Raw genomic sequence first — 23,556 nt, 5'->3', positions numbered from 1 at the left:
CGAGCCAGAGGCCAGCGCGCTCCCGCGAACGAGCCAGAAACAAGAGCGCGCTTCAGTGAAAACGCCATGATGGATCCGAACCAAACTTTCACTGATTTTAATCCGATTTTTTGCCAGTATCTACCATAACTGGGTCAGCCGTAGTAACCTATTGTTCTGGTACTCATCATCGCTCCTAAAACCTGGACCAGCTTGTGTCCCAAACCAATAACCAGGATCTTCCTCCAGGTCCTCAATTCTGTTGTCAGGGGCTCATGGTAGAGGTCACGGGTCAGACCCAAGGATGAAACAAAAAAATCAGTGCTTAAGAGCACATCAACACTCCGTCGTCATGGCAACATCACACAAAACTCACATTATGTAGTAAAGTTTATTATTCAAATGTTTTGATTAACAGAGGAGGTGGACAAGGTCAAAGGTCGCACTGTGGAGGAGCCGCTGATGAAACCCCATCGTCCCAAGTCAGACCCTCCTGATCTGCGGTCGGGGAAAGGCTCGTCGCCCACCTTCCGAAACATCCGTGGTGAGATTTGAGGAGATTATAGTTTCGTATTAAGGCACAAACACTCGTTAAAAAAAAAAAAAAAAAAAGGTTAACTACTGCGTGAGCGTCCCAGCAGGGGGCGCAGCCGAGATAACTTCAGTCATGTGATCAACGACACAACAATACTCGTTAGATTTTGAAATGAGGCAATGATCGTCACTGGGGCGACGGCGACTCCAGTTTGATGTGGAGGCGAGTCGGCGCCGCAAAAAAATTTGCACAACGCACAAATTGTCACAAATAAAAAACATTTCACACAAAAACAAATAATAATTATTAGCACCAGTGTATCACAGAAATGTACAAAGTTGCATAGTGTCGGGTCCAGACGGAGGGGATGGAGTGATGAGGAGGAGGAGAGGTGGAGTGAAATGTCAACAGGACGCGAGGTAAAAGGTCGTTAGTGGCGTGACTGCAGCCAGACGAGGGCGACGGCGCCCCCCGTGGCCAAGAGTCGGTCTGGACTGTTTGTCGGCAGGCAGCTGGTACCTTTGACACACAAGGATGATGAAACGCCGGCGGTCATGTGACCAGGAGGCGCGGGGGAGCGAAACACGAGGAGGTTCCTTCGGTGACGGAGGCGGTACACGAGGGGTTAACACAAAAGGCAGCTGGACTTCCTGCTGCTGCAGTCTTGTCGGGTTTTGTGGTTCTGTTTGGCTTCATAGTTCATTTTCTAGACCACAACGGTGGGACTCGCAAGGGGGGGGCGGGGCTTACGGCCTCTCCAGGGACGGCGTGTTGAAGCAGCCATCGGGCAGCGTGTTCTTGATGTCGTTGAGGTTGGCGATGTCGGAGCGGATCTCGCGGATCTGCCGGTCGTAGTCGTTGATCATGTCCTCCTGCGTCCGCGCCACGTCGCTCAGCTCTGCCAGCTTCCTGTCCAGCTCGCTGTCGGCCATCTTGTCCTTGGCCCGCTTCAAGGACTCGTCGATCATGTTGAGTTTGCTCAGGTCGACTTTGTCGATGTTCCCTGAGGAGAGAGAACCAGAAAGATGTGTGAGTCCAGGTCCAGCCACAGACGGCTGCACGTGCGCTGTAGTACCCAGCTGCTCCAGCAGGGTGGTGATGGCGCTCAAGACCGTCTTCACTGCACCCTTGGCCTTGCGGGCGTTGCCTTCGGCCTCCTTCGCATTTCCCGACGCCTGCGGAGAGAAGAAAGTCAGACGAAAAGTTCTCTTTACTGGGTCAGGAGTCGGGGGCGCGTCAGGTACCATGGTGGCCATCATCATGTCCTGGTCCGCCTGGGTCTTCTGGCGGTCCAACTGGGTCTCGGCTTCGCCCAGCTGCCCCATCATGTCCGTGACCTGGTTGTCAAGGCGACGGGCGTCTTCCAGGGCCTGGTTCGCATCCAGTTTGGTCTTTTCTGACCCCTACAGAGAGACGTCAGTGAGCAGCTCGGGACGAGAGAGGAGTCCAGGACGAACCTTCTGCACCGCGGTAGCGATTCGCTCCGCGTCCTCCGCCTTCTTCTTGGCCTCCTTGGCGTCCGAGGCGGCGTTACCGAGCGCAGACTCCGCCTGTCGAGTCTTCTCATTGGCCGCCAGGATGGTCGCGTTGATGGAGGGGATCTTCTTCAGGGCGTCCTCGGCCGCCGTCTTGTTGTCGTTGACGCGACGATCGAAGTCTGAGAAGAGACATAGTTAGTGTCTCGTGGACGGAGGAACAATGAGTCAATTAAGTTGAAATTGTTGAATTTAACTGTTGATTTGTTCTAGTTTAATTTTTGTTTTTTAAGCAATAAATTATTTGAAAAATGACTTAATACTTGACAAATATTAAAAGGTTGTTTTTTCTTTTATTATTAAATAAAGAAATATTTTATTATATTATTTTTTTCACACATAGTTTGATATTTTTATTTAAATGAATAAAGAATACATTTTCTTGAATTTTTATTTATTTTTTATTTTTAATTCAATGTAAAACTGTAGGTATAATAGAGCCAAAATTATTGAATTAAATCATTCTTGTCATGTGACCGTCTGAGCGTCGCATGATTGGCTGAAAGTTTGATCAAGTAGCTCTGTACTCTTTTTGGTATTTTTGGAGACACTATTTTTATATTGAATTAAAAAAATATGTACCCAAGAAAATTATTATTATTATTGAATTATTGGAATAAGAAAATCAAACTATGTTTATTTTTTTTTCTATAAATACTAATTCTTGCTTTCAATATACAAATAATTGCATTCAATTATTCTTAACAACATTTAATGCTTTTAAAAACGTTTCAATAGACACACAGAATTAGATATTTTTTAAATTGAAATAATTAAAAAAAAAATTGTGTCAAAAAGTGAAATAATAATCAAAAATATTACAATTTTAAATGTAATGATACAAAGAAACAAATTAACTTCCTATCAATTAAGAAACTATTAAATTAAACTGTAAAAAAAATATATAAAAAAGGAATAAAAACGTTTTCTTTAAAAGAAAAGGTAAGATTCCACCATTCAACATTGTGATGACACTGATACGCGTCAAGGTCAACGCACCTCTCAGGTCTTCCAGGATCTCCTCGGCTTCTTTAAACGTCGACTGTCCCTTCTTGGCCGCCTCCTCCGCCAGCGCTTTGGCGGCGTCGGCTCTCGCCAGCAGCTGGTCGGCGGTCTGTGGCACAGGAAGTGACGTCAGCAGCTGGTCCGACTCTTTGGAGAGTCACTAGAAAACCCACCTGCTGCTCGCTCTGACCCTTCTCCAGCAGCTGGCGGACCTCCAGCTCCTTGGGCCGCAGGTCGTCACGCATGTCGTCGTACTCCTTCTCCGTCTTGTCGATCAGCTTGTCCAGCTCCGACGCCTCCTTCTGGATCTTGCGGGCGTCGTCCTGCCGAGAACACAGTGGGTCAGGGGAGGAGCCGAGGGGGGGGGGGGTCTCCCTCGCCGAGCTCACCTCTAAGGTTTTGGTGTCCAGTGAAGGCAAGCTGGTCAAGTTGGCGAAGATCTTGAGCGCCTGGCTCCCAGCATCCTCTGCTTCTGCCTGGACCTTCTGAGCCTGTTTCTCCAGGTTTTTGGCCAGATCTTTGGCCTCGTTGTACCTGTGCACAGCAGATGAGTCACACACACATGCACACACACACGTGCACAAGGAGGAAGTGCCCTTACTTCCTGTTGAGATCATCAATCTCCTGGCTCATGTGACCTTCACCGTCCAGCGTCTTCAACAGCAGGTTGTAGGCCTTTGTCGACGTGTCGTTGGCGTCTTTAGCGATCCTTTCGATCTGGTCGGCGTCCATGTTGTGTCTGAGAGTGCAGAGTAACGCGGTTGAGCCGAGTCATTGTGATTGTGATGCGTGTGTGTGTCAGATGTGTCTGTGTGATGTTTGTGCTTGTGTGTTTGTGTGATGTGTGCATGTGTGTGTCTATATGTGCTTGTGTGTGACTATATGTGCTTGTGTGTGTCTATATGTGCTTGTGTGTGTCTATATGTGCTTGTGTGTGTCTATATGTGCTTGTGTGCTTGTGTGTGTCTATATGTGCTTGTGTGTGTGTGTGTGTGTGTGTGTGTGTGTGTGTGTGTGTGTCTATATGTGTTTGTGTGTGTGTGTGTTTGTGTCTACATGTGCTTGTGTGTCTATATGTGTTTGTGTGTGTTTGTGTCTATATGTGCTTGTGTGTGTGTCTATATGTGTTTGTGTGTGTGTTTGTGTCTATATGTGCTTGTGTGTTTGTGTCTATATGTGCTTGTGTGTGTGTCTATATGTGTTTGTGTGTGTGTGTGTGTCTATATATGTTTGTGTGTGTGTGTGTCTATATGTGTTTGTGTGTGTGTGTTTGTGTCTATATGTGTTTGTGTGTGTGTGTGTGTTTGTGTATGTTTGTGTCTATATGCGTTTGTGTGTGTGTTTGTGTCTATATGTGTTTGTGTGTGTGTTTGTGTCTATATGTGCTTGTGTGTTTGTGTCTATATGTGTTTGTGTGTGTGTTTGTGTCTATATATGTTTGTGTGTGTGTGTGTTTGTGTCTATATGTGTTTGTGTGTGTGTGTTTGTGTCTATATGTGTTTGTGTGTGTGTGTGTGTTTGTGTGTGTGTGTGTGTGTTTGTGTCTATATGTGTTTGTGTGTGTGTGTTTGTGTATGTTTGTGTCTATATGCGTTTGTGTCTATATGTGCTCGTGTGTGTGTGTGTGTGTGTGTGTGTGTGTGTGTGTGTGTGTGTGTGTGTGTCTATATGCGTTTGTGTGTGTGTGTTTGTGTCTATATGTGCTTGTGTGTGTCTATATGTGCTTGTTTGTGTGTGTTTCTAAATGTGCTCGTCTGTGTTTCTACCTGTGCTTGTGTGTGTATCTATATGTGCTTGCTTGTGTGCGTGTGTGTGTGTTCATGCTCACTTCTGGGCCAGGTTCCGGGCCTCCTCAGCCAACAAGGTCATGTTGTTCGGGTCAGAACCACTAGTCGGGGGTTTGATGTCCTGAGGAAGAAAACACTCACATCCGTCACATGACTCGTCCGGCGACAGTTTGGCGACAGTTTGGCGACAGTTTGGCGACAGTTTGGCGACAGTTTGGCGACAGTTTGGCGACAGTTTGGCGACATGACGCACCACTTTGTTGATGGCGTCTTTGGCGTTATCCAGCTCCTGGCGAGCGCGGTCGATCAGCTCTTCAGCGTCGCGGACTCTGCCTCGCGCCACGTCGGCCTGCCCGCTGGTGCTGTCCACTGTGCTTCGGATGTTCTGGAGCCGGTTCCACTGGGTGGTCAGGGTGCTGTTGATGGTGTTGAGCCGGTCCAGGAGGCCACGGTCCATGTCTGAGGGGTCAGAGGTCAATGATTAGCAGCCCACATTGAGATGAGACGCGGAGGTGTTACCCTTGCTAGCTTGCGCCTCCTCCAACAGGTCCATGACGGCGCGCTCCGCCTCCTTCAGTCGGTCCTCGAACGCCTGGTCACTGACGGTGTTCTGACCCGAACCAAGTTGGTCGATGAGAGTCTGGAGGTCCTGAAGCTTCTGTCGCTGCTGGTTCACCTGTTGAATTGTACGTTTATCACCTGCAGCCGAGCCTCTGGACCTCGCTGGACCACAGAGTACTGTATGGTTGAATTTCACATTTGAAATGTTGATTTTTGTTTCTTAATTGTTCGAATAATTCGCTTCATCATTTCTATTTTGAAAGGTTGATTTTAGTTTAATCATTTAATTCCATTTTTGTATTAATGTAATACATTCTTTACATTAAAAACAAGAGTTTGATATTTTAAACCTCAAGAATTCACTTTTCTGTGATAAAATTATATCGTTTTAATTTGTAGCAGTTTTTTTTGACCTTTAAAGTATATATTTTAGTGAGTATTGTTTTGATTGCTTAAGCGTTTTGTGACCCTGGTCTGGGAAAGCGCTATATAAATACAAATTACTTACCTTTTAAAGAGTAACAAGCTATTTGATCGTGTGCTTCTATGACGTCACATGATCGTCTGTGCGTCACATGATTGGCTGAAAGTTCGATGAAGTAGCTAGACACTCTTTTGGTTTAAAAAAATTAAATAAAGACAATTCAATTGAATATTAAACGCTTTAAAAATTTAAATTATTATGAAATATTAGATTTGGAAAACAAATTCAACCGTTAAAAATAGAAAATATTTAATTCAATTTTTTTTTTAATCTAATGCTAAAAAAAACATTTTAATACAAAAATCCTAACATTTGAAATGTCAAATTCAACCACTCATTATTCTGATAGACTTCCATACAAGACGGGTCGCCCTCGTACCTTGTCCCGGACCAGACCGTAGCAGGACGGGCACTGCTGGCAGCCCGGCACAGTCCTGTTGTAGAAGTAGTTCTCCTCGCACATGTCGCAGCGCGAGCCAACGAATCCGGGCCGACACTGGCACCTGCCGTCCTCCTGGCACTGACCCGACTGAGAGCCTTCCGGGTCGCAGTCGCAGGCTGCGGGAGATTGTTCGTGTTAGCGTTCGTATCCACCGGGCGACAAAGATGCGTTACCCACGTTTGCATCCGGAGGAGCTGAACCCGAAGAAGTTCTGTTCACAGCGCTCGCAGTGACGACCCGACACGCCGGGCTGACACTCGCACTGACCCGATGAGATGTCGCACTGACCGCTGGTCGAGCCGATGGGGTTGCAGTCGCACCTGTGAGGAACGAAGTCGATGAACACACACTCTCGCACGGAGACGGACGCACACAAACACTGACCGGTCGCAGCCGGTGCCGCTCTGCAGGTTGTAGAATCCGGGCTCACAGCCGGCGCAGTCCCGTCCGGACACGTTGGGGAGACACGGACACTGACCTGTGACCTGAGAGCAGGCGCTCTGCTGACCCACGGTGCCCAGAGTTGAGCAGGAACAGGCTACGGATCAGAACCAAAAGCAGGTGAGATTTTTGATTTTTCTATTGAAAAGTTATTCGTTTTTAAGCAATAAACTCATTTTTTGTATAATTGAATTCAATAATATGTATATATTAAAAAGGTTGAATTTTTTTTTGTAAATAGTTGAATTAAAAGGAAGTCTAAATATTTTTTAATTTATAAAAAATCTTTACACGTAGAGTTTGATATTCTTATTCCAACGATTTAAAAAAATAAAGGTTTTAAACTAAATATTTATCAATTAGTAGTCTTTTAAATTCAATATAAAAATGTTGGCAGAATAGTGATGTAGATAGTGAAACTTTCAGCCAATCATGTGACACGCAGACGATCATGTGACGTCGAAGAAGCACATGATAAAGTAGTAGTATTCATTTGGTATTGTCTGGTTCTACTATTATAAGAACATTTTTATATTGAACTTAAAAGGCTACAAAATTTAAAAATGTTGAATCCACAAAATTAATTTTTGAATTATTTGAACAAGAATATAAAAATCTGAGTAAATAAAAAGGAAAAAATAATTAAATTTTGTAATTCAATTATTTAATCGAAAACAAATAAGTCAACACTTAATGTAGAAATTATAAGAAATTTGTAAATACAGTTAATATTGTGATGACATCAATATAACCGAATTCCAAAGTTGACTCACGTTTGCATTTGTCTTGGACTTGAAAGGATTTGTCGGTGGCGAGGGCGTTTCCATAGAAACCGTCGCGGCAGCGGTCGCAGAAGAACCCGTCGGTGTTGTAGATGCACTTCAGACACTCCCCGGTCACGCGGTCGCAGTTCCCGACGGCGTTGGGGTCGATGTTGTCGCTGCACTTGCAGGCCCGGCAGGCCCGGACCGGACCGTTCTGACCCAGAGCGTCGCCGAAGAAGCCGTCGTCGCAGAGTTCGCAGCGCTTCCCTGCACGGGACGCGTGTGTCAGCCACTGGCCCGGAGTTACACCTGGTCATGCGTGTCTCACCTGTGGTGCCGGCGGGACAGTTGGTGCAGACCACCTCTTTGGTTCTGGGGACGACGGCACACGTGGCTCCGGTCGGGCAGGGACACGGCTCGCAGTCGCCGGATGTTCCCTGAGTGGCGTCGCCGTAGAAACCGTCGCTGCAGCGCTCGCAGCTCAGCCCGGCCGTGTTGTCCTGGCAGCTGCACGCTCCTGAGACGACACATACCGGTTCTGTTCTGGACCCGCTGACGCCGACGGAAGTTCTGGCTTACCTGAGTTGGGGTCGCAGGCCTCGCTGTGTCCGTTACAGTTGCAGGCCTCGCACACGCTGAAGGCGCCCTGTTCCGGGTGAGCGCGACGGTATCCCAGGGTGCACTGCTCACAGTGCTGCCCCTGGTAGCCCAGCGGACACGTGCACTGCTCCACCCAGCGGGCCGGAGCTCCCGGACCTCGTCTGGCCGTCACCAATGTGACGTCATCCAGGTAACCAGCACCTACAGACAGTAACACATGTTTACCACCAGGGGCTGACAGTGATCTTTGTTTGTGTACTTAATGTGCGTGTATGTGTGTATTTGTGTCTGTCTGGGCATGTCTGTCTCTCTCTACGTGCAGGTTTTTGCAGGTGTGCATGGATGTTTCCATGTGTGCGTCTTTGCCTGTTTGTTTGTGTGTCTCTGTGTGCTTGTTTGTTTGTTGCATGACTGTGTGTGCGCATTTGTGTGCATGCGTGTTCATTTTTCTTTGTGTGTACTTGCATGTCTCTGTGTGCGTTTATGTGGGCGTGTGTCTCTGTGTGTGTTTGTGTAAGTATGCATGTGTCTCTGTGTGTGTTTGTGTGTGCGCATGTGTGCATGCGTGTACATTTTTCTTTGTGTGTACTTGCATGTCTCTGTGTGTGTTTATGTGGGCGTGTGTCTCTGTATTTTTGTGCATGTGTCTCTGTGTGTGTTTGTGTAAGTATGCATGTGTCTCGGTGTGTGTTTGTGTGTGCGCATTTGTGTGCATGCGTGTACTTTTTCTTTGTGTGTACTTGCATGTCTCTGTGTTTTTGTGCGTGTGTGTCTCTGTGTGCTTGTGTGTCTCTGTGCGTGTATGAGTGTGAGTATGCATGTGTCTCTGTGTGTGTGTTTGTGTGCGTCTATGAGTGTGAATGTGGTGTTGTGTGTGTTCAGAGTTTTTTGTGATCGCGTGCATGCATGTCTGTTTGTGTATCTTTGTACAAGTGTGGATATGTTTTTGTGTGTGTGTGTTCAGGGTTTGTGTGAGTGTGTGTGTTCGTGTCTGTTTATGTGTATTTGCCCGAGTGTGTGTGATTGTGTGAGTGTGAGTGTGTATGTATGAGTCCGAGTGTATTTCTGTGTGAGTGTGTGTCTTTGTGTCGTTACATACTCCTCTCGCTGTAAGTCCCGCGGATCTTCACAGCTGTCAGGTTGTGGAGAAGCTTCTGGAAATCCGAGTGGGTCACAGTGGGCCTCCAGGGGTAGTCGGTGCTGTCGTGTAGTCTGGAAAGTACCGGATTCAGAAGTGAGTGATCTGACCGATGCGTGGTGTGTGTGTGTGTGTGTGTGTGTATTTGTGTGTGTACCTGAACACGTAGGTCTGCATGTTCTCGCTGGGATAAGCGTTTCCTTGAGCGATCAGAGGAACGGCCACCCTGAGACCGGCTCCTTCCAGAACCAGGTCCTCGGCCGACAGACGCGTGTCACGGCGGTCCACCCGGAAACTCAGACTGAGGTTCTGCCCGTAACTCAAGATGTGGTTCCCCAGGAACTTCTCTGTGAGACACACACCCATGTTAGACAAATGATATAGAAGTACATCCGTTTTTTTTATATTGATATTTTTAAGCGTTTAACATTTTTGGGGGAATTATATAATAATTTATAATAATTAATAATTGATATACTGAGCATTGATATTGTTTATTAATAATTTTAATAAAAATCTAATTTATTCATGTTGATTATTAATTGAAATATCAGCCAATCATGTGACGTGCATTGTCTGGTGGCCAACATTTTTGTATGAAAGGCTACGAATTAAAAAATTAAATTTTAATGTACCCTCTATTCTTTTTTTTAGTATTATTCTAAGCTTCACATTTATAAAAAAAACTAAACAAATTCAACCATTCAATAGATACATTCTTGTGTTTAATTATCAAAAAATGTTTCCAGAATTTTTTTTTTTAAGTTTCAACATTTTGATGAATGAACAGTTGAAGTAAAATTCAAGTATTCAATATTCTAATGGCGCTGATATACTTCCATAAGGTACACACACACACACACACCTGGAGCGACGAAGTACATGGGAATATAATCATCCGAGATCAGTGAGATCTCCTGATCGCTGGGCGACCACTGGACCTCCACACTGCCCGAGTCGCTCTGTTGTCCGGTCCACTGCTCCGCACCTGACCCACAAACACACACACACATGAGTGCATGGATTCAGACGCACACAGCCAGACGGACGGACACACACACCTGACTGGAAGGACGAGCTGATGGTGTGGACGCTGTAGCCGTCGGCACTGTCGCACACCGACGAGTGTTGGAAGCAGAAACACGGCGTGCAGCCGGCCGGGTTGTTGGAGTCCAAGTTGAAGTATCCCAGTTTGCACCTGCACACACCGACAGTTATACACACAATTCTGTGTGTTTATGTGTGTGTGTGTGTGTGTACCTGTCACAGCTGAATCCCTCCACATGCTCTTTGCAGCGGCACTGACCCGTGGCGACGTCGCACTCCTGCGTGCTGCCGGACGGCGAGCAGGAACACGGCCTGGACCACAAAAAACGTATCATCATCAGAACCCGTCTGAGGTGATGATGTCGGCGATGATGTTGTACCTGCAACCCGCCTCGGTCAGGCTGTGGAATCCTGGCTGGCAGCGGTCGCACTTTTCTCCCGTCACGCCCGGTTTACACGCACACATGCCTCTGTTGTCGCACTGTGGAGACTGAGAGCCTGGCAACACACACACACAGGTGATGTGAGAGGGAGCACGAATAGTGGCAATGGAGTTATTTCTCTTCTGTGTCGGAATCTTCGAGTCAAGAAGTCTGAACACTTGTAAAATCCAAGATGGCTGCTCGGAGCATAAACAGTGTGTTGTGCTTCGGTAATATTATGTATATATTAATTTTTTTCACAATATCAGTCAAATGCATAGTGTTGTTCGACACACGTTTCATATGTATGATTGTGTATATATACTGTATATATATATATATATTTTTTTTAATGTTACTGTAGTGTAACAAAAGCTATCGCCAGCTAGATGCCTCTGACACCGTTTATGAAGTGCAATAAAGAATGTTAAATATTACTTTTTTTTGTATGTATTTTAGCCAAATGGGTACTAAGGTATATGATAATAACTTGTTTCCTTATTTTATTTCTTTTTTCCAGTCTATATGGTCCTGATGATCCCATTTGAGGACCAGGAGTTGATGTCTCCTTTTTTGGGCAGATTTCTTTATACTGTAAACTACATGTGTATTTAGTTCCTGTTTGTGTTTGGCTTGTTCATGACAAGCTCTTAAGCAGACTCTTGAGGTCAAAGGTGAGGTTCAAAGGGAGAGGACAGGAAATGAAGAGTCTTCAGTTGTCTGGGAACGTCCTGTTAGCTGCCCGCGCGGGACGGTCCATTAGCATCGTAGCTTTTTTAATCATATATTATTTTTCTCACTGATCGTTTGGGTTCATTGTTATATTCAATAAAGTGTGTAATATAAAATAAAAATAATAATAAATATAAAGATTGTTTTATTTAGAATTAAAGTGAAAATATTAACAGCATTTGTTCATTTTGGGCAGCATTCGTTACGTCGTCTGCAACTAAAGGAACAATTTTATCGTAATATCTCGTCCTCAGTCAGCGCAATATCCTGGTGCTGACTGAGGATGAGAGGATACTCCGGCAGCCTTTAAAGCAGATGTTTTAAAGCTAGTCATATTTTGGGTTTCAGTTCTATAAATTGAAGAGAGTGGAACAATCCCAAGATGTCACTAAAACCATTACGAAATTGTGCAAGTGTATTGAAATATAATGTATCGAATCGTATCGTGAGCTTACTATATCATAAAGAAACGTAGTATGAGCTGAATATATCTTATCGTGAGATTTGTGTGTCGCTTAATGAATCGAAACGCATCGAGACTCACCGGGACATGCAACAAGAATCGACCAGACTCACCCGGTGCGGACAAGTCGCAAACTAGTGTAAGCAAAGTTGCTAATTTACCCGGTCTGACCAGACTCGTGACTCACCCACAGAGTTGCAGCCGCAGACCAAGCAGCGACTCCCGCTGGCGTCCCTGTAGTAGTTGTCCAGGCAGCGCTCGCAGTTGGGTCCATCCGTGTTGTCGGCGCAGTTCAGACAATGACCTCCGTGACCGGTGGCCCGGTACAGCTCGGCGTCGAAGAAACATTCGTTGCTCTTGCCTTTGCAGTCGCAGGCTACAGGAAAACACAAGTGTGTATGAGTGGGTGTGTTTTTGTGTGTGTACCGGGGTGTCGCTACTCACGCAGACACTCGTTGGGGTTGTCGGCGGTCGCACGTCTCCATGGCCGATCGTTGTAAAAAGGTTGACACTTTTCGCAGTCGTCACCCGCGGTGTTGTGTTTGCAGTTACACACCAACTGCACACCGCCGTTCTTCGCACACTCGCTGGCGTGGCCGTTGCACTTACACCTGCACAAACACGCGCACACACGCGTTAGCTAGCCGCACAGATGTGCGAGCGAGTCTATAATTACTCACACAACAGGAGGAAGTGAACCAGACAACAAAGTTTGATATGATGACAGTAATTTTCCGATCTCCCTCAGGGTGCATGTGTGTGTGTGTGTGTGCGTGTGTGTGTGTGTGTGTGTGTGTGTGTGTGTGTGTGTGTGCGTGCGTGCGTGCGTGCGAGCTGGAAAATGGAATATTTTGTTTCCACAAGTCAGATTAATGAAAGGAAGAAGTGTCAACAGTGTCGTTGTGGCGACACTTGTTGAAACACATTCGGGCGCCGGGTTCACCTTTGACTCAAACTAAACACTAAAGTAAACTTAGGTAGTAGTAGTTGACACTTTTGTTTTGATTATTTTTATCTTTTAAAATATTTAATAATATGTTTCAATGTATGAATTATGTTCGTATTCGTTGTATTCATTCATGAACGTCCCAAAGATTTATGATCATAAGAAAGGCAACTCCTTTTTGTCCAGTGTTGCTATATTGAGAGAAAAAACTCCTGAACTAGTTTACAAAGAGAAAGAATATCTTTGTAATTGGCTGTCGAGTTCAGTGTTAGCAACGTTGCTTACGCTGGTTAAAAACTCTGCTAATGCTAGGTAGCATCATCGCTAACATAAATGAGCATAATCCCTAAAACAAGTTAGCATCAGCGCTTACACAGGTTAGCATCATCGCTTACACAAATAAGCATAATCTCTATAACAAGTTAGCATCAGCGCTATTACAAGTTAGCATCAGCGCTTACACAAGTTAGCATAATCCCTTACACAAGCTAGCATCATCACTTACACAAGTAAGCATCATCACTTACACAAGTTAGCATCATCACTTACACAAGTTAGCATCATCACTTACACAAGTAAGCATCATCACTTACACAAGTAAGCATCATCACTTACACAAGTTAGCATCATCACTCAAGTGTGTTCGCAGAGCTATTGTGTAGTTGAGCCTCAACTACTTAACTTCAACTGGAAGTAATTCACCTCTAGGATCTTCATGGAGCTAATGGCTACAGCTGAGCTGTTTTCATATGGCCTGAGATCATTTCTCTCGGGGTCGTCATGGGGACGGGGCGTGACTCCGAACAGGAAGTGACCCGTGTCTGACCTCTCGGTCAAGAATTCCTGTTCTTCTGTAAATGATTGAGCCGGGGCTGGAAAAACAAACGGGAAGTGCGCGGGGGGGTGGAGGAGGAGGCTCAGTTTCGGGTCGGTGCGTTCAGGCAGGTGAGGGCGGCGTCAGAGCCACGACCCGACAAGAAGGTGGACGCTGCTGCGTCTTATCTTCCGGGCCTCGCGGCCCGACGCGTCTCCCAGTAATCCCAGAGGAATGCGAGGAATGTTGCTCGTGCTCAGCGCCGGAGATGCAACGGCGGCTGCGGGAGCCATTCACCAGTCGGACCACACGGGGGGGGGGGGCTTGACCGGGAGGAAACTGTCGAGTCACTCTCTCACGGTGGGGTCAGTCCACTGAGTGGTGACCCCCGAAACCCTGTGGCCGGTATCTCGGCGTGAGTTAGTGCGTTTCTTACCTTCCTCCCACGGCGAAGTCAGAGATGGCGTAGTAGTACGACTTCAGGACTTTGGGGTCGTTGAAAACTTCATCTCCGAAGGTGTTGAGTCTGTTGAGGGTCACTCGGATGTCGGTGGCCGTGACCCAGTCCTGCGACAAGAAGACCCGTCAGCACACACACAAGTACACACACAAGTACACACATACACACACTAAGCTCAAACTTCTACTGTCCCAATTCAACATTACACCAGCAGGAGGCGACAAACATCTGGCTCATCTCAACAAACAAAGTCTCACAGGACCAGGGCAGGACCCCCCCACACACAAACACACACCCCTCATCCTCAAACCCCCCCCCACCCCGGTCATCTGCCCGGAAACATGGGCAGGGATGATTGATGGCAAACAAGTGTGTTTGAGCGGCTGCAGCTGCAGGAAGCTCCTCCACACAAATATTTGCGAGCTGATGAGACACTTGGACTCGAGTTTTGTTCCCATTATCTCCAGAACAGCCTCCCCTCGCCTCCTGCACCGTCAACCTCTTCCTGAGCGCGTCAACAACCGTGTCGATGCAGTGCAGCCGGTGGAGCTCGGACCGATACATGCCGACGACACACTCCAGACCAGGATCGTGAAAGTTCCCATATGACGGATATCAGTGCCGCCAGAAAATTGAATTCAACATTTCAAACTTTGAAACTTTTAATTGAAATGTTGTTTTTGAATAATGTTCTTAAATTGAATTAAATAATTACTATATTGAATGGCGGAATTTCTTTTAATTAAATCATTTTTTTATATAAATGTAATTTTCTTAATAAATGAATTAAACACGTTCTTCAACACATAAGTAAGTAAGTAAGTAATTAGTATAGCCTACATACAATTTAATGTCATTATTTCCAATAATCAAAAGGATATTTTTCTAAATTTTTTTTTTTTAGTAGACTTTAAAATACAATCTAAAAATGTGTAATATGTATAATATTGACACTAGACATTACTAGTTGGGAAATCTCTGGTGAAAATATTATGCCAACATTTTATATTGAATTTAAAAGGATAGCAAAAAAATATATTGAATTTATAACGTTTATTTTTGAGTTATTTGAATAAGAATATCGGACTCTGTGTGTAAGGTTGTCAAAAGTAACTCAACGAAACTTAAAGTAACTTTACTAAAAATGTCATTTTCAAAATTACAACTTGTTATCATACCTGCACTTTTTTTTAACTACCGATTTTTTTACTATACATATCGAATAGTGGTTAAATTTGGGGATCTCTATTTGTTATACTTGTGTAATTGAAAAAGGTATTGAGTATTAAATATTTTCCTGAGTATCTGTATCAAGTTGAACATTTAAGTATAATAATAATAATAATCCTATCTTTGTATAAAAAAATGAAATAACTAATTTAAAATTTAAAAAAGTTTAAATGTTAAATTCAACCATTCTGATGGCATGATAAATTTCCGTAGACCCAAGTTCAAGTATACTTGGCCGCCCAGCCTGAATGCTTTACACAAGAACACACATCTACACGCTCACCTGCAGCACGGGGCTGTGGTCGAAGTTGTAGGCGCTGGGTCGACCCTCCAGGGTGGAGAACGCCACGTTCCCCCCGGTGAGCGGCGAGATGTCGCTGAAGTCGTCGGTGCAGAGCGCCTGCTGCTCGTCCTGACCGGTCCGGATGAAGCCGCGGTTGGTCTTCTGGTACGTCTTCTCGCAGGAGCCGCTGTAGTACTGGTACGGGGTCCAGGGCCCGTCCTCGCGGCTCCGCTTGTAGATGGCGAAGCTCTCCGGGCGACTCGTGTGGAACTTCAGACGGACGTAGGTGATGTCGAAGGCCTTACCTGTAGAGGGGGAGGGGGGGGGCACAGCAGGTGATCAGAACCACAAGTCTGTGACACGACCCGACTCGTCCCCCCCGAGCCACGAGGGGGGGAGGAGTGACCGGATCTGCCCGAGCAAAAATGTAAACAAGGAACTCGCATACCGAACCGGCCCAGACACGACCCGCGCCGTAGGGGGAGGGGGGGCGGGGGTGAGCACATGCAACAAGGGAAGGGGTGATGTGATGAACTTTCCATCTCTGGTTTCATCATGCCCCCGCTCAAGTCATGTGACCAGCACATTCCTCCAGGGTAGGAGAGGAGCGGGGGGGCAACTGTCCAATTAAATCTCCTCCCATGACGACATCACATTCTTTTGACGAACAATGAGGCTCTTACTGGAGGGGAGGGGGCGTGAGGAGGGGGGGGGCGCCGTCTTACTGCACCCCCCGCTAATCTCATTACACCTGCAGTGAGTGAGCATGAGAGTGTGTGTGTGTGTGAGATCGACCTTCACACACACACACGTCTTATCTTCTGGCTCAGGAATCTTCTGCTGCTGATGCATCACCTTCTGTTTGATCAACATCAGACGCCACGCTCTGATTGGTCGGCTCAGGGTCAGTGCGAACGCCGATTCAAACTTGAGATGAAAAACAAACTCGTCGAAGATAAACTTGTTCTGCCGTCTGTAGTCGAACTACAGAGTGATGTGGAGCCGACAATTAAAGCCCCCCCCTCCCCCCGCACACACACACACACACACACACTCTTGTGTTGTGGTGTTAACGACTTGGACCACCAGAGAAGCTGCCTGGAGGTGCGAGACTTCAGGAACAAACACAATCTGATCAGCTGAGACAATGAGTGTGAGTCTGTGTGTATTAGTGTGTATACCAGTGTGTGATGATGAGCTAGAGTGATTATACAAGTGTGTGTCTGTCTGGATGTATTAGCGTGTTCACAAGTGTGTGTCTTTCTTTGTGCATTATTGTACGTACAAGTGTGTGAAAATAAGTGTGTGTCTTTCTGTGTGTATACAATATGTGGGTGTGTAATCATTTATACAAGTGTGTGATGCGAGTGTGTGTCTGTCTGGATGTATTAGCATGTATACAAGTGTGTATGTATTAAGTGTATATACCAGTGTGTGTTGATGAGCTTGAGTGTGTGTATGCGTGTGTTGACAAGTGTGTGTCTGTCTGGATGTATAAGCGTGTTCACAAGTGTGCGTCTTTCTTTGTGTATAATTGTGTGTACAAGAGTGTGGTAATAAGTTTGCGTCTTTCTTTGTGTAGAATTGTGTGTACAAGAGTGTGATAATAAGTTTGCGTCTTTCTGTGTGTGCACAATGTGTGGGTGTGTAATCATTTATACAAGTGTGTGACATGCGTGTGTGTCTGTCTGAATTAATCAGTGTGTATACATGTTTTTGTGTGTGCCTATAAGTGTGTATACCAGTGTGTGATGATGAGCGTTAGTGTGTCTGTGTGTAACAGTGTATACATCAATGTATGTGTGTATTGGTGTGTAACATGAGTATAAGTGTGTATATCAGTGTGCATGTGTGTATAAGTGTGTGATGATGAGTGACAGTGTATGTCTGTCTTCTGCGTCTATTAGTGTGTATCTAAATGTGTGTGTGTGTCTGTATTTGTGCGTTTACAAGTGTGTAACATGAGTATTAGTGTGTATATCAGTGTGTATAAGTGTGTACAAGTGTGTGATGATGAGTAACAGTGTTTGTCTGTCTTCTGCGTCTATTAGTGTGCATCTAAATGTGTGTGTCTGTATTTGTGCGTTTACAAGTGTGTAATATAAGTATTAGTGTGTATATCAGTGTATATCAGTGTGTATAAGTGTGTATAAGTGTGTGACGATGAGTGTGAGTGTATGCCTGTCTTCTGCGTCCATAAGTGTGTACCTAAATGTGTGTGTGTGTCTGTATTTGTGCGTTTACAAGTGTGTGACAATGAGTTTGAGTGTGTCTGTCTTTGTGTACATACGAATGTGTGTGCGTGTGAGGTGAGGGAGCAAACAACATCACCTGTTGTGCACCGGGACCCATAGCAACTATTTCCATGACAACCCCATCATCATCATCATCATCATCATCTGGACCAGACCACCAGAACCTTCAGTCACGTTCCGGGTCCTTGATACATCCCAGTCAGGCCAAAGAACAACGGAAGTCAAAACAGAATGTTCAGTTTTGGCTTCCAGAAAGTGACGCACAAGGTCGTGCCCTCTACACACCCACCCATCCCGCACACACACACACACACAACTTCAAGAAGGCCCAGAGAGAGATCAGGGGACGTCTCATGAGGTCACCTCAAACACAGGTAATTACAGGACGGGAGCAGGAGGTGGCGCCGCCTTCAGTGACATCACGACTCAACTTTAATCCAGATGTTGTTTAACAACTAGCTGTCAGTCAACGCTCCTCGAGACTTCCTGCCTCCATTTTCTGCTGGTCAGAGCTGGTCATGTGACCCCGGGGGCGCCATGAGCGTCGTCATGTGAAAATATACCGCGGTTGTTGGTTTGGATCCGAGGTCCAACGCTGTCAAGGAAATAACTGCTGGACTAAAGTGTGCGTTTGCTGCCGATCCAGCTGTGCTACAGTCCGAGAACATTGAGCGGAACCGATTCCCACGAAGAAGCTCATTCCTGACCCCCCTCTTTCTCTCTCTCTCACACACACACACTCGGTCACTCACACACACACTCACACACACACACACACACTCAGTCACTCACACTCCCCCAGAGCTTTAATTTCCAACAGCTGGAGTGAAGCTGACTTTATGACAGCGGGAGTTTCCCACGCTGCTCTGCTCCTACAGGTGGACCTTCAGGCTCGTCCTGGTTTGACCAGGAAACACTAGAGTCTTCACGAAGAGTCCAGAACCAGAACCACTGGGTCGGAGCCTTCGACGACCACGAGACACTCCACAGGTTCAGAGTGAGAGTGAAGCATTATAGCGCGGGAGTGAAACATTAAGAGAGTGAGCACAGAACGAGTGCGAGTGAGTGAGTGTGGAACAAAGAGAGACATGGAAAGATTGTGTGGGAGTGAAAACATTAAAAGATGTGAGGAGGATACAAAGAGAGAGTGTGAAACATAAAAAAGGGAAGAAAACAGTGCGAGAGTGAAATGTTGAAGAATGTGAAAGTGAAACATAAAGTGTATCATGAATGAAAGAGTCATGAACGTGAGAGAAAAAGAGAAGAGTGTGAGAGAGAAACAAAGTGTGTGAGGGTAAATTGTTTAGGATTATGAGAGTGAAACATCAACAAGTGTGAGACAGAAAGAGTAACGAGTCTGAGAGTGAGAGAAAGTGTTATGAGAGTGAAATATTTAGGATCATGAGAGTGAAACATTCTGGGTATTGAAATAAAAGAGTGAAAAGATTGAACTATTCTAGGTGTTGAAATAAAAGAGTAAAAAGAGTGAAACATTCTGGGTGTTGAAATAAAAGAGTAAAAAGAGTGAAACATTCTGGGTGTTGAAATAAAAGAGTAAAAAGAGTGAAACATTCTGGGTGTTGAAATAAAAGAGTAAAAAGATTGAACTATTCTAGGTGTTGAAATAAAAGAGTAAAAAGAGTGAAACATTCTGGGTGTTGAAATAAAAGAGTAAAAAGAGTGAAACATTCTGGGTGTTGAAATAAAAGAGTAAAAAGAGTGAAACATTCTGGGTGTTGAAATAAAAGAGTAAAAAGAGTGAATTATTCTGGGTGTTAAAATAAAAGAGTAAAAACAGTGAAACATTCTGGGTGTTGAAATAAAAGAGTAAAAAGAGTGAAACATTCTGGGTGTTGAAATAAAAGAGTAAAAAGAGTGAAACATTCTGGGTGTTGAAATAAAAGAGTAAAAAGAGTGAAACATTCTGGGTGTTGAAATAAAAGAGTAAAAACAGTGAAACATTCTGGGTGTTGAAATAAAAGAGTAAAAAGAGTGAAACATTCTGGGTGTTGAAATAAAAGAGTAAAAAGAGGGAAATATTCTGGGTGTTGAAATAAAAGATTGAACTATTCTAGGTGTTGAAATAAAAGATTAAAAAGAGTGAAACATTCTGGGTGTTGAAATAAAAGAGTAAAAAGAGTGAAACATTCTGGGTGTTGAAATAAAAGAGTAAAAAGATTGAACTATTCTAGGTGTTGAAATAAAAGAGTAAAAAGAGTGAAACATTCTGGGTGTTGAAATAAAAGAGTAAAAAGAGTGAAACATTCTGGGTGTTGAAATAAAAGAGTAAAAAGAGTGAAACATTCTGGGTGTTGAAATAAAAGAGTAAAAATAGTGAATTATTCTGGGTGTTAAAATAAAAGAGTAAAAAGAGGGAAATATTCTGGGTGTTGAAATAAAAGAGTAAAAAGAGTGAAACATTCTGGGTGTTGAAATAAAAGAGTAAAAAGAGTGAAATATTCTGGGTGTTGAAATAAAAGAGTTAAAAGAGTGAAACAATCTGGGTGCTGGAATAAAAGAGTGAAACATTCTGGGTGTTGAAATAAAAGAGTAAAAAGAGTGAAACATTCTGGGTGTTGAAATAAAAGAGTAGAAAGAGTGAAACATTAACCAGTGTGAGAGATAAACTGTAACAAATATGAGAGTAAAACAAAATGTGCAAGAGTGATACAAAGTCTGAGAGTGAAACACAGTTTGTGAGAGTAAAACAAAGAATTTGAGAGTGAAACAAAGTGTGCTAGAGTGACATTGAAAGACTAACAAGTGTGAAGGTGAAACATAAAAAAGAATCATGAGAGTTAAACATAAAGAGTTTTTGAATAAAAGAGTAGGAGACGTGAGAGTAAAACATGTGTGTGAGAGTGAAACAAAGAGTGACATTGAAAGATTAACAAGTGTGAGAGGGACAGATTAAAGAGTGTGAGGTCGAGTGATTAAAGATGTGAGAAACAAACATTATAGGTGTGTAGAAGTAAGAGTGAGAGTATAACATTAGAGAGTGAGAAATCAAAGAGTGTAAAACATTTGAGATGATGTGTGTTGGGTAAGGAAGGTTCTACTTTAGGAAGGTTCTGACTTGGTGGGTCAGTGTATGATGCAGGTGAGAGCGCCACCTGCTGTCCTCTGACCTGACGATGATGATGATGATAGTTTCAGGGGAACAACATGAAAGGAAGCCCTGTTTTAAGTCGACAGCATCAGGTGAGCTTCTCAAGCCTCAGCCTCGTTCTTCTTCCTCCACGAGGACGAGCCTGGACTTGCTGCTTCCTGCCACACATCAAACAACCCCCTCCTCCTCCTCCAGCCTCCCCCCGCATCACAAACGCCCGCCACTGTCTGTACACGCAGCGACTGCTCCTTATCAGCTTTGCGAGGTGACATCACTTCCCGTTACCGTCCCATGGAAGCTCCTCCGGCCAGGATCGGACAGACTTGAACTTCGGACTTGTAAAATCAGGAGCGTATTGTGAAACCATGTGACCACCTGCTCACTTCCTGTCTCCGACGGTGTTTCCAAAATAACAGTACGAGTGGATGCTCCGACAGCACGACGAGGAATGTCGGCCGAGAATAGAAGAGAAGTATTTTTACACCCGAAGCTTCTCTTCCCGTCACTCACACTTCAAACTGATGTCCGAGGACAACGACTCCTTCAGTCAACATGAACAACACACACACACACAAGTTATAGGGGAGAACACAGTCACAGAGACTCGATCCCAGTCTGGCGCAGGAACCAGTCGGAGGTCCAGACAATGAACTTAAGTCTGAAAAGAAAATCTGTTTGTAAAACAAACAGATGAACTGATGAGGCAACACACTGACACACACACACCCAGAGGAACACACTCAACACACACAGAGGAACACACGCATACACAAAAACCCAAGGGAACACACTTACACAGAAGAACACAAACACACACACAGAAGAACACGCTCACACACAGACACACGCACAAGAACTCGCTCACACACTTACACAGAAGAACAGAAACACACAGAAGAACACACTCACACACACACAGGAACTCACACTTACACAGTAGAACACAAACACACACAGAAGAACACACACACACACACAGACACACACACAAGAAGTCACTCACACACTTACAGAGGAACACAAACACACACAGAAGAACACACACACACACAGACACACGCACAAGAAGTCACTCACACACTTACAGAGGAACACAAACACACACAGAAGAACACACACACACACAGACACACGCACAAGAAGTCACTCACACACTTACAGAGGAACACAAACACACACAGAAGAACACACACAGACACATTTACACACACGCACAATCACGCAAACAGAGAGGAACACACAATAAAACTTTCACACAAACAGTAACACAATCACACAAACACCCAGGGGAACACACTTACACAGAAGAACACACTCACAAGAAGTCACTCACACACTTACAGAGGAACACATTTACACACACACACACACAATCACGCAAACAGAGAGGAACACACAGTAAAACTTTCACACAAACAGTAACACAATCACACAAACATACACACAGGGGAAAACGTTATACAAAAAAGATACACGCACACGTTCACTTATTTACACACACACTTAAGTACACACAGAATCACTCACATCACCCACGCAAACAAACACAATCACTTCAACACACACACACACACACACACACACATAAAGACACACACTGATTCGGCGACAAGACTAGTTCCACTAGTTCAAAGTGGGTCAAGACTGGAGCGCGTGGGCTGGTGGTCCACAGGAGGGTCCGGCCGTGACCGGGTCAGCGGTTCTTACCCAGGTGCAGGGTGAGGTTGATGGAGTTCGGGTACTGGATCCCCGCCAACATGGTCTGGCTCTGCCACCAGGTGGTCTCCTGCTGGTTGTTGTAGTCGGTCAGGTACACGGCGCTGTGGTGGTTCCGGGGGTCCCGGGCGTCGCAGATGTGGCAGGACTTGGTGACCCCGGTGGCTCCGGTCTGGACGCAGTACTCCTCGGGGGGAGACCCGCAGGTGTTGGTCGACACCACCGTGACGTTGAAAGCCGCGTTGACGAACTCCGGCATGCAGCGCTGCGGGGCCCCCGCGTCGTCCACGCACTCGTCCATGGCCCCGAGGACCCCCGCGACCACCAGGCTCCAGGCGACCAGAGCCCGGATCAAACTCTGCATCATGTCGGACCTCACGAAACTCCAGGCGGGGGGGGAAAAAAAGTTTGGGACTAAAAAGCGAGTTTAGGGGGGAAAAAGTTCCTGAGAAAGTTGGCGAGGGGGCGGCGGGGCTCGGGTTCCGCTCTCGGGGTCAGATCTTCTCGGAGTAGCGGTGAGTCCAACTCTCTGTGACCGCCGCCATGAACCGAAGTCCGGCAGGAAGAGACGCTGCTGCTGACTACACCCAGTCCGCCAGTGCGCATGCGTGGAGTTCGCCAGGGGCTTCGGCGCCCCCCTGAGTTTCTGAACTACGTGTGTGACGTCACGGGTGAGGTTTTCAGGGATTTTTAACTTCATTTACATACATTAGAACCACGTGATAGACCCGATCACGTGCTGCTTTACATTCATTTTTATTCCACTGATCCTCCCTGGAGTGCATGGACACCCTGGATAACGTCTAAA

At 45.4% G+C, this 23,556-nt stretch overlaps 1 protein-coding gene across 1 annotated transcript; it reads right to left on the bottom strand.

Annotated features, from left to right (window-relative positions):
• Window positions 1–356: 356 nt before the first annotated feature.
• Window positions 357–23,317, bottom strand: lamc1 (laminin, gamma 1). Its single transcript, XM_087810343.1, has 28 exons — window positions 22,740–23,317; window positions 15,669–15,973; window positions 14,132–14,262; window positions 12,380–12,546; window positions 12,123–12,311; window positions 10,699–10,816; window positions 10,532–10,630; window positions 10,333–10,469; window positions 10,137–10,259; window positions 9,429–9,618; window positions 9,233–9,345; window positions 8,113–8,334; window positions 7,862–8,050; window positions 7,543–7,800; window positions 6,713–6,866; window positions 6,506–6,648; window positions 6,266–6,444; window positions 5,361–5,517; window positions 5,095–5,300; window positions 4,883–4,962; window positions 3,656–3,793; window positions 3,444–3,588; window positions 3,228–3,377; window positions 3,049–3,163; window positions 1,972–2,171; window positions 1,759–1,917; window positions 1,590–1,689; window positions 357–1,517 (listed from the first exon to the last, which is right to left on the bottom strand). Exons 1-28 carry the CDS (start codon window positions 23,113–23,115, stop codon window positions 1,261–1,263), a joined length of 4,800 nt encoding a protein of 1,599 aa, XP_087666469.1. The 5' UTR covers window positions 23,116–23,317; the 3' UTR covers window positions 357–1,260.
• Window positions 23,318–23,556: the final 239 nt, after the last annotated feature.

Source organism: Callionymus lyra, chromosome 16 (assembly GCF_982586985.1).
Source record: "Callionymus lyra chromosome 16, fCalLyr1.hap1.1, whole genome shotgun sequence".
Lineage (NCBI taxonomy): Eukaryota > Metazoa > Chordata > Actinopteri > Syngnathiformes > Callionymidae > Callionymus > Callionymus lyra.
The sequence above is the reverse complement of the archived record's forward strand: the minus strand, read 5'-3'. Positions and strand labels throughout refer to the sequence as shown.

What these genes read in the sequence shown, in the direction of transcription:
- lamc1 (XM_087810343.1), bottom strand. Translation starts at nt 23,115, where the DNA reads ATGATGCAGAGTTTGATCCGGGCTCTGGTCGCCTGGAGCCTGGTGGTC. An exon ending in GGCCTGCGACCCCAACTCAG is followed by an intron (nt 8,051 to 8,112) that starts GTAAGCCAGAAC and finishes GTGTCGTCTCAG; the next exon opens with GAGCGTGCAGCTGCCAGGAC. An exon ending in AAGACGCCATCAACAAAGTG is followed by an intron (nt 4,963 to 5,094) that starts GTGCGTCATGTC and finishes TTTCTTCCTCAG; the next exon opens with GACATCAAACCCCCGACTAG.